Source organism: Bidens hawaiensis, unplaced genomic scaffold (assembly GCF_021521415.1).
Source record: "Bidens hawaiensis isolate Kalapana, Puna unplaced genomic scaffold, B.hawaiensis_p1.1 tig00000369_1, whole genome shotgun sequence".
Taxonomy (NCBI): Eukaryota; Viridiplantae; Streptophyta; class Magnoliopsida; order Asterales; family Asteraceae; genus Bidens; species Bidens hawaiensis.
Window position 1 is genome coordinate 5,826,112 of NW_027491028.1, and position 14,573 is coordinate 5,840,684.

General features: G+C 36.9%; 1 protein-coding gene across 1 annotated transcript; it reads right to left on the bottom strand.

Moving 5' to 3' along the window:
- Nucleotides 1-5,161: 5,161 nt before the first annotated feature.
- LOC143623184 (uncharacterized) lies at nucleotides 5,162-7,301 on the bottom strand. Its single transcript, XM_077094150.1, has 3 exons — nucleotides 6,629-7,301; nucleotides 5,890-6,116; nucleotides 5,162-5,554 (listed from the first exon to the last, which is right to left on the bottom strand). Exons 1-3 carry the CDS (start codon nucleotides 7,299-7,301, stop codon nucleotides 5,162-5,164), a joined length of 1,293 nt encoding a protein of 430 aa, XP_076950265.1.
- Between the last annotated feature and the right edge of the window lie 7,272 nt (nucleotides 7,302-14,573).

Below are 14,573 nucleotides of genomic sequence, written 5' to 3' on the forward strand. Positions count from 1 at the left end.
TCTTACGAAGTTATAGACTTGAAAAATTATATCATCTCCCTAAAAAAATTTAAATCCTATCGCCCCGATCAAGTCAAAGTTTTCAGGTAAACGGCTATCCTGAAGATCCAATGGATCAGCTGGACCGACCACATACGAGTATGTGTCCGTCTAACTAAGTATGAACGACTATTTTTCAGCGAAAGAATAAAAACCCATCATAAACCGCCCCGGTCACTTTCAGTCATCTGGTTAATGGCTATCCTCATAATCTACAAGTAGAAGTAAGGGCCAAACATATCCGAAGATATCTCCTTCAAACTTAAGCAACCGACATAATTTTAAGCGATAGTGATGGTTTTTTTTTTTTTTTGAAAGAAAACAAGGTTACTCGGGATTGATCATCCCATTAAGCTCAACAAGATTCTGAAAACGGGATCGGTCAAACGCTTTAGTAAAAAGATCGGCAAAATTATCCAAAGAATCAACCTTTTCAAGCACAATTAATTTCTTCTCAGCACAATCCCGTATAAAATGATGACGAATGTCAATATGTTTAGTTTTGTTGTGTTTAACGGGATTGTTAGTTACTGAGATTGCAGCAGTGTTATCAATGCAAATAGAAGTTTGAGTGAAATTCAGACCATAATCGCGCAATTGCTGTTGTATCCAAAAAACCTGGGAGCAGCAGTTTGATGCTGCCATGTACTCTGCTTCGCAGGTGGAAATGGCTACTGAGGTCTGCTTCTTGCACTGCCACAACACCAATCTTCCTCCGAGAAACTGACATCCACCGGTTGTTGACTTCCTGTTCTGATTGCAACCTCCATAGTCAGAATCTGTGTAAGCTACCAAATCCAGTTCTTCCCCTTTCGTGTACCACAATCCCAACTTAGGCTTGCCTTTGAGATACCGCAAGATTCTCTTCACTCCCTTCATATGAGATTCCTTCGGGCTTGCCTGAAAACGAGCACAAAGACAAACTGCAAACATAATGTCAGGTATAGATGCGGTTAGATACATTAAGGAAGTCACCCCCTTGACTTATGATATCAAAATCTTTGTTGAACTGTGTCTCGCATCTTCACGAATCAACCCGATAAAGCCGAAGCCTCTTCAATCACCCCCTAAAGGTATGATCCACCTAATTCATTCATGAAGGAGTTATCGCTTCTTTATCCATCTTGGATCTTCAAGCACTATAGATTAAGAAGAACTACCGGGGATAACGATCAAAATGAACAAAGCTTGTTATTTCCTCTTTAAGTCCAAATTCGTATCCAATTTGTTCAAAGTTCACCAACTTCTCGAACGCCTCGAAAATAACATAGAAATAACATGCTTTGAACACGGTCCAACAACGACGAAAACCCGAGCAAATATTGACTTTTTTTCGGTTGGTCAACCCAAATAACAATTATTTCTTGGCCAAAAACTATTCCCCATAATAGACTCAAATAAACGAGCTCATCTTGTAATATTTCTGGTTCTGATCTGGCCCAAGTAATGAACCCACTCTTCATATAACAGCCCAAGTGCAAGAGTATAACCAGGCCCAAAATAGATTATATCAGCCCAAGCCCCAAATAAATATTTGAGCCCACATGTAATAGTAAGAAGATCCAAGAAACATGCAAACCCTAGTTGTTCCATAACCCTACCTTATCACCAACTTACCAGCCACCATCCATCCAGCCATCATGACCGTCGGCGCCGGAAAACCGATTCTGGCGACCGTCCGCCGGAAAACCTTGCTCGAAAATGTTCGCCGCAACCCTGTGTTCATCTACGGCCACCAGACTCGTTGTTGACAGCCAATTAACGTCGTCACAATATGCCGGAAAAAGAAATCCGGCCACCACTTTAACCACTGCCGCACTCTTTTGCCGGAAAACCTTTTTCCGACAACATTGCTCAGTCACCACAACCGTCACCGAAACACCACCTCCGACCACTCCTTCTGTCACAACGACCACCGGACATCTATTCTCCAACACCGACAATGGTTACCCGCAGGCACCTTCACCCGCATCCTCTTAGCCGGAAAAACGGCTATGGCCACAATTTCAAACGCCGTCGCCGTGGCCGTGCTTCACCACCTCCCGCGGCCACCATTACAACCGAAAAGACGACTCCGGCCACCACCAATACTACCAAAATCAACCACGGCCATCAGAAGTTAATTGGCCTTAACCGGAGAAAGACAGCCTTAGCCGTTGACTGCCACCGGAAGAACGACCTTAACCGGAGAAGCGAATTCCGGTGACCAACACACAAACCCAGATCTGCAAACTCGAGACAAACCAAGATCTGCAAACTCGAGACGAACTTCAAGCACCTTTATTTCCTCAAATCTTCAAACTTTATTTCCAAACAACAAACTTTATTTCTGAAACTTCAACGGGTTTTAACGTCTCGGTTCGGGTAATAGCGGAAATAGAACCCGAATATCAAGAGCAAAGTAGAATCATAAGATTCAACCCGCTCTGATACCAATTGTAGGTTCCCAGCCGGATCACACAGGAATATCTCGTAACACGAGGGTGCGGAATCCCCACGTAATACGATACTAGTGTAAGATAGATAACACGTTGAATCGGTAAAGTATAACACACGGAATAGAATGATAAAAGTGATATATTACCAAAGCCAACACGTGATGCTAAAGATCACAATCCAACTCGTTCAGTAAAAACATTTACCCTATAAGCTGAAGTGGAGGTTTAAATAGACCTAGACAACTTCGCCTAACATACTAGACGAAGTTGTCATAACTTCTCTTATCCTCCAAGTTCGCCTAACACTAGCGAACATACAATAAACAATATTCAAAACATTACAAACAAACTAAACGATTACAGACACAGACAAAACACAAGATACTGAACTACTAACATTATGCACCAACACTCATGCAAATAAAATCATGTTTACACAAGTTCTATCATCCAAATAAACTTATGACCAAATTATATAAAATATACGGAGAGTCGTATGAACTCACCTGGACGTCTAAAGAACCTCTCAGGTGAACCCCTTGTCAATTTCTTTTTATCTCCTATAATCAACCAATATTATATATTAATAACCGATACCTACAATACACTTAACCGTACTAATATCTTGTAAGTACCCAAATGATGACATATACAATAATAATAATAATAAAATCTGCATGTGTTCCGGTGGGTATTTTACCTTTTGATGTCGGTGACTCGAATATACGAGATTCTTGTTTTATACTCGAATATCTCCATACTAAAGTCCCATACTAAAGTCCACCACCATCCTACTACCGTCTTTACTATTGAATATAACCACACCGGACGTTAACCGGCCACAACCCACCAACTACCACCTTTTCATATATCACAACCTCCTTATAGTTCTTACTAAATTCTATCACCAATAGGTTTCTTTCTGCAACTCAGAGAGCAATAAGTAGAATAGGTGAGATTTTGGAGTATGACAAATATCAAGATGACATCGACGGTTTATGACACTTATAACTCAAGGATAAGTCTAAAAATAACTAATAAGTGATGAAACAGTAGTCATCACAATATTTGCAACGTGGCTTCCAAAAACCTTTATTAGGTGTCAAGTAATACACATGCACATATAAATATCGAGCTGATATAAAACCACACCCTTGGTTTCTTTCTTTTTCTTTTGTTTGAAGACCAAACATATATTCTTATTATTATTACTATTATTATTATTATTATTATTATTATTATTATTATTATTATTATTATTTTCAATTACGTATAAATCTCATTACTTAATTTATTTATTTAACAAACATATTTCTTTTTTTTATACATACATGGATACCCACTATTCGTATTAATTAATATATATATAATCTTTGAATGATTATTGATAATATTAATCATTCGATTAGACACATCAGACCTAAAACGATCGAGTCTCATGTTAAACAGTTATTTTAAATTTATTGGAATATAATCCAACTACTTTATTTATATTCAGAAAACAGGATGTTACAATTACTCCCCACAAATTTAGGGTTTCGTCCTCGAAACCGCATTATATAGAAAATAAATGAGGATAGTACGTCCTCATTTCATTCTCTGACTCCCATGTGGTATCAGATCCTTTTTCATGTTTCCATTGAACTTTAACTTGATTGATGACTTTGTTGCGGAGTTGTTTTATTTTTCTATCAAGTATATCAACCGGCTCCTCAACATAGTTCAATTTATCATCCACCTCTATGTCATTTAATGGTACATATGCAGTTTCATCGGCCAAACATTTTCTTAAATATGACACATGGAATGTGTTGTGTATCCCACTCAACTCATCTAGTAATTCTAAACGGTATGCCACACTCCCAACTCGAGCTATGATCTTGAAAGGACCAATAAACCATGGGCTTAATTTCCGTTTACGAAAACGAATTACACCTTTCCACGGGGAGACTTTTAACATCACATAATCCACCACTTGGAATTCAATCGGTCGTCTTCGTTTATCAGCATAAGACTTTTGTCTATCCTGGCAGCTTTAAGATGAGATCGAATCAAGTCTATCTTTTCAGTCGTAGCTGCCACAATTTCTTTGCTCCCAAGCTCTTGTTGACCAACCTCTCCCCAACATATTGGAGTTCGACATTTTCTACCATATAGCATTTCAAAAGGAGGCATTCCTATGCTCGAAAGATAACTATTATTATAGGAAAATTCTGCCAATGGTAAATATTTTTCCCAACTTCCCCCAAAGTCTATAATACATGTCCTTAACATATCTTCTAGGGTTTGTATTGTTCGTTCGCTTTGACCATCAGTTTGGGGGTGATATGTTGTACTGATTAGTAAACGAGTTCCCAATTCCTCCTGAAATTTTCTCCAGAACCGAGAAGTAAACCGTGTGTCTCTATCGGACACAATCGACACTGGCACCCCATGTCATGACACCACTTCCTTCATATACACCTCGGCCATACGTTCTGAAGAATATGATTCCTGTATAGGTAGAAAATGAGCACTCTTTGTCAATCGGTCTACAATCACCCAAATTGCATCAAAACCCTTTGACGTCTTTGGCAATTTAGTTACTAGATCCATTGTAATATGTTCCCACTTCCACTTGGGAATTTCTAATGGTTGGATCTTCCCATAGGGTTTTTGATGTTCCGCCTTCACTTGTAAACACGTCAAACATCTTCGACGTATTTAACAATATCACGTTTCATACCGGGCCACCAATAGTCGACACGTAAATCATGATACATCTTGGTTGCACCGGGATGAATAGAATATTTTGATTTATGAGCTTCTTCAAGAAGTAATATCTTCACATCACATGTATTTGGAATCCAGATTCGGCCATATCGAGTCTTCACCCCATTTTCGTTTTCATTCAAATATTTTACATGCCCCACTATTCTTTCTTGTTTAACATTTTCTTCCTTCAAGGCTTCTGTTTGAGCTGCCTTGATCTTTTCAAATAAGTTCGAAGTTACCACCAAATTCAAATATTTAGTTTGAGTAGATTGATGCCCCTCTTTTCGACTAAGAGCATCTGCAACAACATTTGCTTTTCCTGGCTGGTAAATGATTTCACAATCATAATCTTTAACCAATTCTAACCATCTCCTTTGCCTCATGTTTAAATCTTTCTGATCAAAGAAATATTTGAGACTTTTATGGTCGGTGTAGATAGTACATTTCACCCCATATAAATAATGTCTCCATATCTTCAAAGCGAATACCACTGCCGCTAATTCCAGGTCATGAATTGGATAATTTAATCCATTGGGTTTGAATTATCTAGAGGCATATGCAATAACTTTACCTCTCTGCATAAGTGCACATCCCAAACCCAAATATGAAGCATTACAGCAAACTAAAAGATCCTTTGTTCCTTCTGTAACACTAGTACCGGTGCTTGTGTCACTTTCTTCTTTAAGATTTGGAATGCTTCTTCATGTTCACTTCCCCAATTAAATTTAATATCTTTTCGAGTTAGCTTCGTCAACGATGAAGCTATTTTGGAGAAATCCTTAATAAAACGCGGGTAGTATCCAGCTAAGCCAAGAAAACTACGAACTTCTGTTGGAGTCTTTGGTGGAGACCATTTCATCACCGCTTCTACTTTAGCTGGATCAACTAAAATGCCATTTGAATTTATTACATGAATTGTACCTCTCGAAGCCAAAAGGCACATTTGGAAAATTTGGCATAAAGCTTTTCCTTTCTTAAAACTTCAAGAACTTCGTGAAGATGACGAGCATAATCTATTTCATTTCGTGAATATACCAAAATATCATCAATGAAGACAATAACAGATCGGTCTAACATGGGTCTACACACCCGATTCATGAGATCCATAAATGCAGCTGGTGCATTGGTAAGGCCAAATGGCATCACTACAAATTCATAATGACCATACCTTGTACGAAAGGCGGTCTTAGGAATATCGCCATCCCTTACTTTCAACTGATGATAACCGGACCTCAAATCGATTTTAGAAAACCAACTAGCCCCTTGGAGCTGGTCAAATAAATCATTAATCCTAGGTAATGGATACCTATTTTTTATGGTAACTTTATTCAACTCATGATAATCAATACACATATGCATACTCCCATCTTTCTTCTTAACAAATAAAATTGGTGCACCCCATGGCGATATGCTGGGACGAATAAAGCCCTTGTCAAGAAGATCCTGCAACTGTGACATAAGCTCTTTCATTTCAGTGGGGGCTAAACGATAAGGCGCCTTTGCAATTGGTGGAATCCGCAACAAGATCAATTCGAAATTCAACTTCTCTTTCGGGTGGTATACCTGAAAGATCGTCTGGAAATACATCGGGAAATTCATTACTACAAGAACATTTTCAATCTTCATCTCTACCTGACTCGTATAAACAACATAGGCTAGGAACTCCTTACACCCATGATTTAAATATTTCTTTGCTTTCATTATCGAGCAAATAGAGAGGTTCCCCTTCTTTTCACCATAGATTGAGATTTGTCTACCACTAGGTGCGGAAAGATGGATAATCTTTTGATGACATATGATTTTAGCATGATGGCGAGATAACCAATCCATACCTATTACAACATCGAATTCTCCAAGAATCATAGGAATAAGGTCAATAGAATAAACTTCTCCTTCAACTTCAAGACGACAGTTTAGATGCACATCCAACACTAGAAAGCTTTTGCTATCAACTATTTCTATCTCCAAAGGATTTATTATTTTAGTAGCAGGACGAGTAAAAGATTTGCTAAACTTCATAGAGACAAACGAATAGCTAGCTCCGGAATCAAATAGCACATGTGCAGGCATAGAGTTGATTAAGAAAATACCTATCACCACATCCGGTGTGACTTTAGCTTCCTCTGCCGTAATCTGGCTCTTCCACGTACTCTAGATGTCTCGCCTTTCTTGTCACCACCTGTTGTCCGTGCCTGCCTTATATCTACTCCCTTCCCTTCACCCCCTCGTAATTTTGGGCATTCACTTTTGTTGTGTCCTGGCATATTACAATTGTAACAAACATTTATCGGGCTTGAACATTGTGGACTCATATGACCTAACTTTCCACGTTTATAACAGATGCTCTGCTTAAGACGACATTCACCCTGATGGTTCTTCCCACAAGTGTTACAATGATGAGTTCCCATGTGTGACTCCATTTTCTTTGAAAAATTCGTCTTTAATTTTTTTGAAGGAGTACTAAAAGTCTCTATCTTTCTCTTTTCACCACTAGTTTTTTGTCGATTTAATTCGGTTTCTCTTTCTTATGCCCAGTTTATAATTTCTTCTAAAGTTTCACACTTCGACGGATTTATGAATTCACGAATATCTGTTTTCAACATTCGATGATATCGATTAATCCTCATCTTTTCATCTGCCATAAAAGGACAAAATTGGAGTTTATCAAAATAATCTCCGGTAATTTCTTCCACAGTTTGATGAGTTTGAGTCATGTGGAGAAATTCATCAGCAATTCTTTCAACCGATGCTTGTGGGCAGAAATGTTTTAGGTATATTACTTTAAATTCTTCCCATGTCATTTTCATGATTCCTGCATGACCTCTTTCTTTCTTTAACACTTCCCACCAGTCCCTTGCTCGGCCTCGTAGTGAATTTGACGCATAGATCACTTTATCTTTCGGAGTACAGTGACTTGTGTCAAACGCACATTCCAATTCTGTTATCCACCTTTGACTTACAATTGGATTAGTTTCTCCTAGAAATGGATTAGGCTTGCATGCTGAAAAATCCTTGTATGAACATCTGACTTTTTCCAATTCAAGATCTAAAATATGAGTAGTATGCCCTTCACGCGTGGATGGATCTTTAGGATCATACTCATTCGATTTCTTTTCTGCTTCTAACTCTTCTTTCACGACGGATCTAATATTAGATCTTACTTATCAATGATAAAATGAAGAGTATTTTGCATTGCTTTTGCTATCTCTTCAGAAATATATTTCCGAAATTCATCATCTTGAACCCGTGGTATCGTTACATGCGAAGGGGGAGAATTATTTCTTATTGGTCTCTCAATACTACTTGTACCAGTATGCAAATGTTGAGGGTGACTTCCATCACCATCATTTACGCCTTTCTCATGACGTAAACTTGTCATTTCTTATTATTTCTGGGACGACAACGAAGATTTAGGATAATATTTATATCCTATTAACCCCACTAGAAACATATATACAACTTTCTTATCACCGTTATACTTTATATACCTTACCTACTCTTTGTACATTTTGGCAGCTATATGACCATGCTAAAATCACATTAGTACCATGTATTTACAATCATCACTAGCTAGGAGTAATTGTCCATACACTATACAAATATAATTTTCATGTTACCATATTATGCCATAAATCACAAATTTCGGATCAAATAATCATTTAGCACATGATCGTGCTAATTAACAACTTAACGTACAAATAACAACCACTCATGTATGTACACAACTTAACATGCATGTAATTTAGGGATATAATCAAACTTTAATTCCCATCCCCACCCTTAGCCTCAGATCGAACATTGCTTACTCAACATATCAAGAGCACACGGTTTAAGTCTAAGTATTCTTATTATATACGTAGTTCACTTAAACCATTGCTCTGATACCAACTTGTAACACCCTATTTTGAAACATCTTTTTATATTGTTATTTTAATAATATATTCCAAACCGGTCCCAGATTTTTCAAAACAACGGAAGCGGTATAATGAACAATGTGACAAAACAACTATATTCAAAATTCACATTATATATAAAACAGATACGTTGAGTAAGTTACACCATCAAACTTATTTAACTAACCCATAATTTATACATCCAAACAAGGGTTATAAACATAGTGTTTGATCTTTCAACATACCGAGGCTCGGCCATACTTTTCTATTCATGCATTGGTGATTTACCTGAAAAACGTTATTTACGATAACATTAGCAAAGCTAAGTAAGTTCATTTATCGAAATATAATAATGTTTTATTTTCACATCACAATTTTAACCAACAATCCACCACCATATTCTTTTAATGGCAATTTATTATTTAAGATGTGATTTTTACTCTTATCACATAATGGTGGTTTATTTACCCCACCACATTGTACCTGTGGCAAAACTTATCACACTATGTTAATTTAACTCCCACCATGTTTCACCAGTGGCAATATTTATCACGTGATCGTGATTTAACCCCCACCACGTTACACCCGTGGCAATAATTATACTCTCCAATATATTATCATAAGATCACTTATCATTACTCATGCAAATAAAATCATGTTTACACAAGTTCTATCATCCAAATAAAATTATGACCAAATTATATAAAATATACGGAGAGTCGTATGAACTCACCTGGACGTCTAAAGAACCTCTCAGGTGAACCCCTTGTCAATTTCTTTTTATCTCCTATAATCAACCAATATTATATATTAATAACCGATACCTACAATACACTTAACCGTACTAATATCTTGTAAGTACCCAAATGATGACATATACAATAATAATAATAAAATCTGCATGTGTTCCGGTGGGTATTTTACCTTTCGATTTCGGTGACTCGAATATACGAGATTCTTGTTTACTACCCGAATATCTCCATACTAAAGTCCCATACTAAAGTCCACCACCATCCTACTACCGTCTTTACTATTGAATATAACCACACCGGACGTTAACCGGCCACAACCCACCAACTACCACCTTTTCATATATCACAACCTCCTTATAGTTCTTACTAAATTCTATCACCAATAGGTTTCTTTCTGCAACTCAGAGATCAATAAGTAGAATAGGTGAGATTTTGGAGTATGACAAATATCAAGATGACATCGACGGTTTATGACACTTATAACTCAAGGATAAGTCTAAAAATAACTAATAAGTGATGAAAGAGTAGTCATCACAATATTTGCAACGTGGCTTCCAAAAACCTTTATTAGGTGTCAAGTAATACACATGCACATATAAATATCGAGCTGATATAAAACCACACCCTTGGTTTCTTTCTTTTTCTTTTGTTTGAAGACCAAACATATATTATTATTATTATTATTATTATTATTATTATTATTATTTTCAATTACGTATAAATCTCATTACTTAATTTATTTATTTAACTAACATATTTCTTTTTTTTATATACATACATGGATACCCACTATTCGTATTAATTAATATATATATATAATCTTTGAATGATTATTAATAATATTAATCATTTGATTAGACACATCAGACCTAAAACGATCGAGTCTCATGTTAAACAGTTATTTTAAATTTATTGGAATATAATCCAACTACTTTATTTATATTCAGAAAACAGGATGTTACAAATACGTCAGCTATATGCTGGTGAACACGTATGACTTTATAAAACATTTGATTGACATTACAATACAAATATAGTTTTCTCTACAAGCTCAGCAGAAGCATTTCTACTTATGGTCTATGTACCACTGCCCTCCACACACAATTATTCCCGAGCCACGTAGCCCTTAATGGGAAACTAGTTATGACCATTAGCCCGCGACCACGTAGCCTTTGAATGATTAGGCTGAACGGTTATGTTTGGATCCAGACACATGTGTATTCGGTCTGAGTTGATTTTATTCTCTAATTTGTATTATAACGTTTTAGAGATCACATAATCTCATGTAAACATTGACTGACTCGTTAAGACAAACACACGTTCATCTTATCGAGTATAAATATGTTTTGACTGATTAAAAGGTTAACGTATTCACCTGTACCGTCGGTGTTGGAAACCTTGATTGATTGATTGATTGTGAATGTTATTTAACCAATACATAATAGGTTTGCATAAATACTTGAATGATGTTTTGATTAAGCTATGATTGCTAAGCTTAACCTTGAAATCGTTTATCTTTGATTGTGAATGAAAACACTTTATTTTTATGTGACGTTTGATATAGCATGCTTTGCTTAATAGGTTATAACACGTTGGTAAGTTTTTCCAGGTAAGTAAACGGGTCCCTCGGTTGATTGGGATTTGTACGAATTACTTTTCCTTAGGCAAGAAACTTACTACTAGTGATATCACTCTTACAGTTACTACATGCCCGTCAAAATATATCTTTTGGTTAACATTACTTTGCTATGAAGTAATGTTTATGAAAACTTGTTTAAGAATGTTTATAGAATGTTTATAAAACCTTTCAAGGTTATAGGCCATAGCCTCGATTGATTGTCTAAGCTATAATTCAAATAACTTAAACATAACTCCTACCTTAGATTGGATACTTAGATTGATAATAAGAAAAAGGCAGGATCTTGATTTACTCGATTGTATGATTGCTAGCTCGATTATAACTTCATTCCTTGCACGAACTACGAGAAAATGCCACGTCAGCTTGACACGGCAATAGGGCACGTTTTTCAATGCTAAGTGTGTGAAAATAGAGGTGTGATGGGATGAGGAGAGCTCAATACCCGTCACCCCCTTTTATAGGTTGTTCTGGTGCCCCATCGCGATACGCGATGGGTTCCTTGTGACCCGTCGCGTATCGCGGCGCCGCAATTTGACGCCGCCTTACCGGCTTGTGACACGTGGCCTATCATATCATGCCACGTGTTGACACATTGTTGGACACGTGTCCAGTGACTCAGCATGGTCATCGCGATATGCGATGACCTTGATGGTTTGGGCGGTAGCGTATCGCTATGCCGCCCATTTCTGGGTCTGCGTTCAAGTCCGTCGCGCTACGCGATGGGCTTAATGCCTATCCCATCGCGTATCGCGATGGATGAAGTTTTCTTATTTTTACTTATTGGTCCCTATACTTTATAAGTTAGTATATTAGACTTAAATTTTATAGTGTAAAAGACGCGGTGTTACATTGCCTCGACCACGTTCTTTGTTTCCATGCTTTAAACTTTCATGACCGCAATGTTCACATTTTTGTTCCTTTACTTTCTCTTTTCCTTCTTCTTTAGTGAACAGAAGTCTGTCGTGTATGTCTACCTTCTTGTTTTTCTTCTTGGTGCGTTCCACAAAAGCCTTTAACCTTCCAAAGGCTTCTTGGAATGGCATTGCACCAAGATCCACAAACTGCTCGATCGCAGCAACAATCTGTATGAATTTTTCTGGCACAGAACTGAGTAGCTTTCGGACCTGTTTCTTGTCATTCATAGTATGCCCAAGATTGCTCGCTTGTGATGCAACCTCACTTATTTTCTCGGCATACACATCAAGCGACTCGTCAACACCCAATTTTAGAGAATCAAAATCTTACTCGAGTGTTTCTAAACGCGCTTCTTTAACTCTGTCAACTCCAACATGTCGAACATTTAATGCGTCCCAAATTTCTTTAGCCGAAGTAAAATTAGCAATTTGCAATACCATGTTTTCTGGAATCGCTTGGAATAGTAATGCAATTGCAGTATTATCTTTTTTCTCATCAACTTCGTTGCCCTATTTTGGTTTGATGGCTTCCCAAATTCCATGGACGTTAAAGATCGATCTGATCTTTATAGCCCAAATGGTGTAATTTGTGGAGTTTAACACAGGGCATTGAAAACTCATTGATGTCCCTCTTTCCTTTGAAGTCACAACTTCTTTATCCTTGGACTCGACCATTTTACGAGTTTTCTTTTTCCCAATCTCGATAAATTGACTATTACAAATTTAAAAAAAAATTGTTGTTAACTTTAATCTAAACAGTTTCGGGTTATAAACAAACCAACTGTTAATCCCAGAAATAGTGAACGGGTTTTTTGAAACCAACTATTTCAACAACAACGGTACTCGGGTTTTCCGATCACAATGTAAATCAAAACCAAACCATTTTCTACCAAGAATAGTACACGGGTTTACCAAGGCAAGCCAAAACCAACTGTTTGTCTCAACCAACAACAGTACTTGGGTTTATCTGTTGCCTAAGCAGACTATTCTAAACACTAAAATCAACCGTTTTTTTTCTAAACCGAGAATAGTACACGAGTTTAACAAGGCAAGCCAAAACCAACTGTTTGTCTCAACCAACAACAGTACACGGGTTTATCTGTTGCCTAAGCCGACTATTCAAAACACAAACGGTATACTGGTTTATCCAACCGCTTCGACCAAGAATAGTATCTGGGTTTTCAGTTGCAAGGCAAATCAAAACCAATTGTTCGTCTCCACTGACAACAATACACGGGTTTTTCGGTTGCTAAACAAATCAAACCAACTATTCTTTTAACTTTTTTTAAGAATAGAATCTGGGTTTTCGGTTGCAAAGCAAATCAAAACCAATTGTTAGTCTCCACCGACAGCAATACACGGGTTTTTCGGTTGCTTAACAATTCAAACCAACTATTCTTTAACCTTTTTTCCAATGTTTTTCTAGAACAAATCCAGCCCCTTCTTGAAACACAACTTTGTTATATTCAACAATTGAATATAATAAACAACAGCACATGTAATACGTATTCCCAATTGATGTCCAAGATCAAAGGACTAGTAGCCTTCCAATTTGCAAATGATAATCAACGGTCTACAGAACCAATAATATCAAATAGCACTATCAGATGTTTTTTTTCTTTTAATCAAAACAATTCATCAATATAGGACAGACCATACAAACGATAGTCTAAATTGTCAATTGATTGGTGTGTTGATCAATTTTTGAATCGGCTTTTGATTCAAACTGATCACGTATATGATAACTTGGCAATTTCTTTATTGACAATCAAGATTTTCCACTTGATCGATTTCTAATTCACTTCTGCACTTCAAATCAGACTGTAGCGAAAAAAAAAATTGCGACAACCCTCAATATGATGAACCTGGGTTGTTCCTGATCGCAATTTTGACCACCAGATTGATCGATGTTTCCCTTGATCAATTAAACACTGATAATTCCCAATTGATCGATACACCGGGACTTTCTAGTAATGATGAATTGAATCGATTACTTGATTCAATTTCAAATAGACAACTCGATTTAATACTTCCTGTTTTTCCCTTGATCGATTCTTAATCACCGCTCTGATACCAGAGTTGATAATCAAAAAGAAATTCAATTGATATAATAAAGAACAAGAGATGAACAAACAGGAATTGTG

Excerpts from the sequence above, each read along its gene's own strand:
- LOC143623184 (XM_077094150.1), bottom strand. The coding sequence starts at position 7,301 with ATGCCTGCACATGTGCTATTTGATTCCGGAGCTAGCTATTCGTTTGTC. Across the intron at positions 6,117-6,628 it reads TCCCAGCATATCGCCATGGG|TTGATCCAGCTAAAGTAGAA; the intron begins GTGCACCAATTT and ends ATGGCATTTTAG. Across the intron at positions 5,555-5,889 it reads AGAAAGTGACACAAGCACCG|CCAGGAAAAGCAAATGTTGT; the intron begins GTACTAGTGTTA and ends ATCATTTACCAG.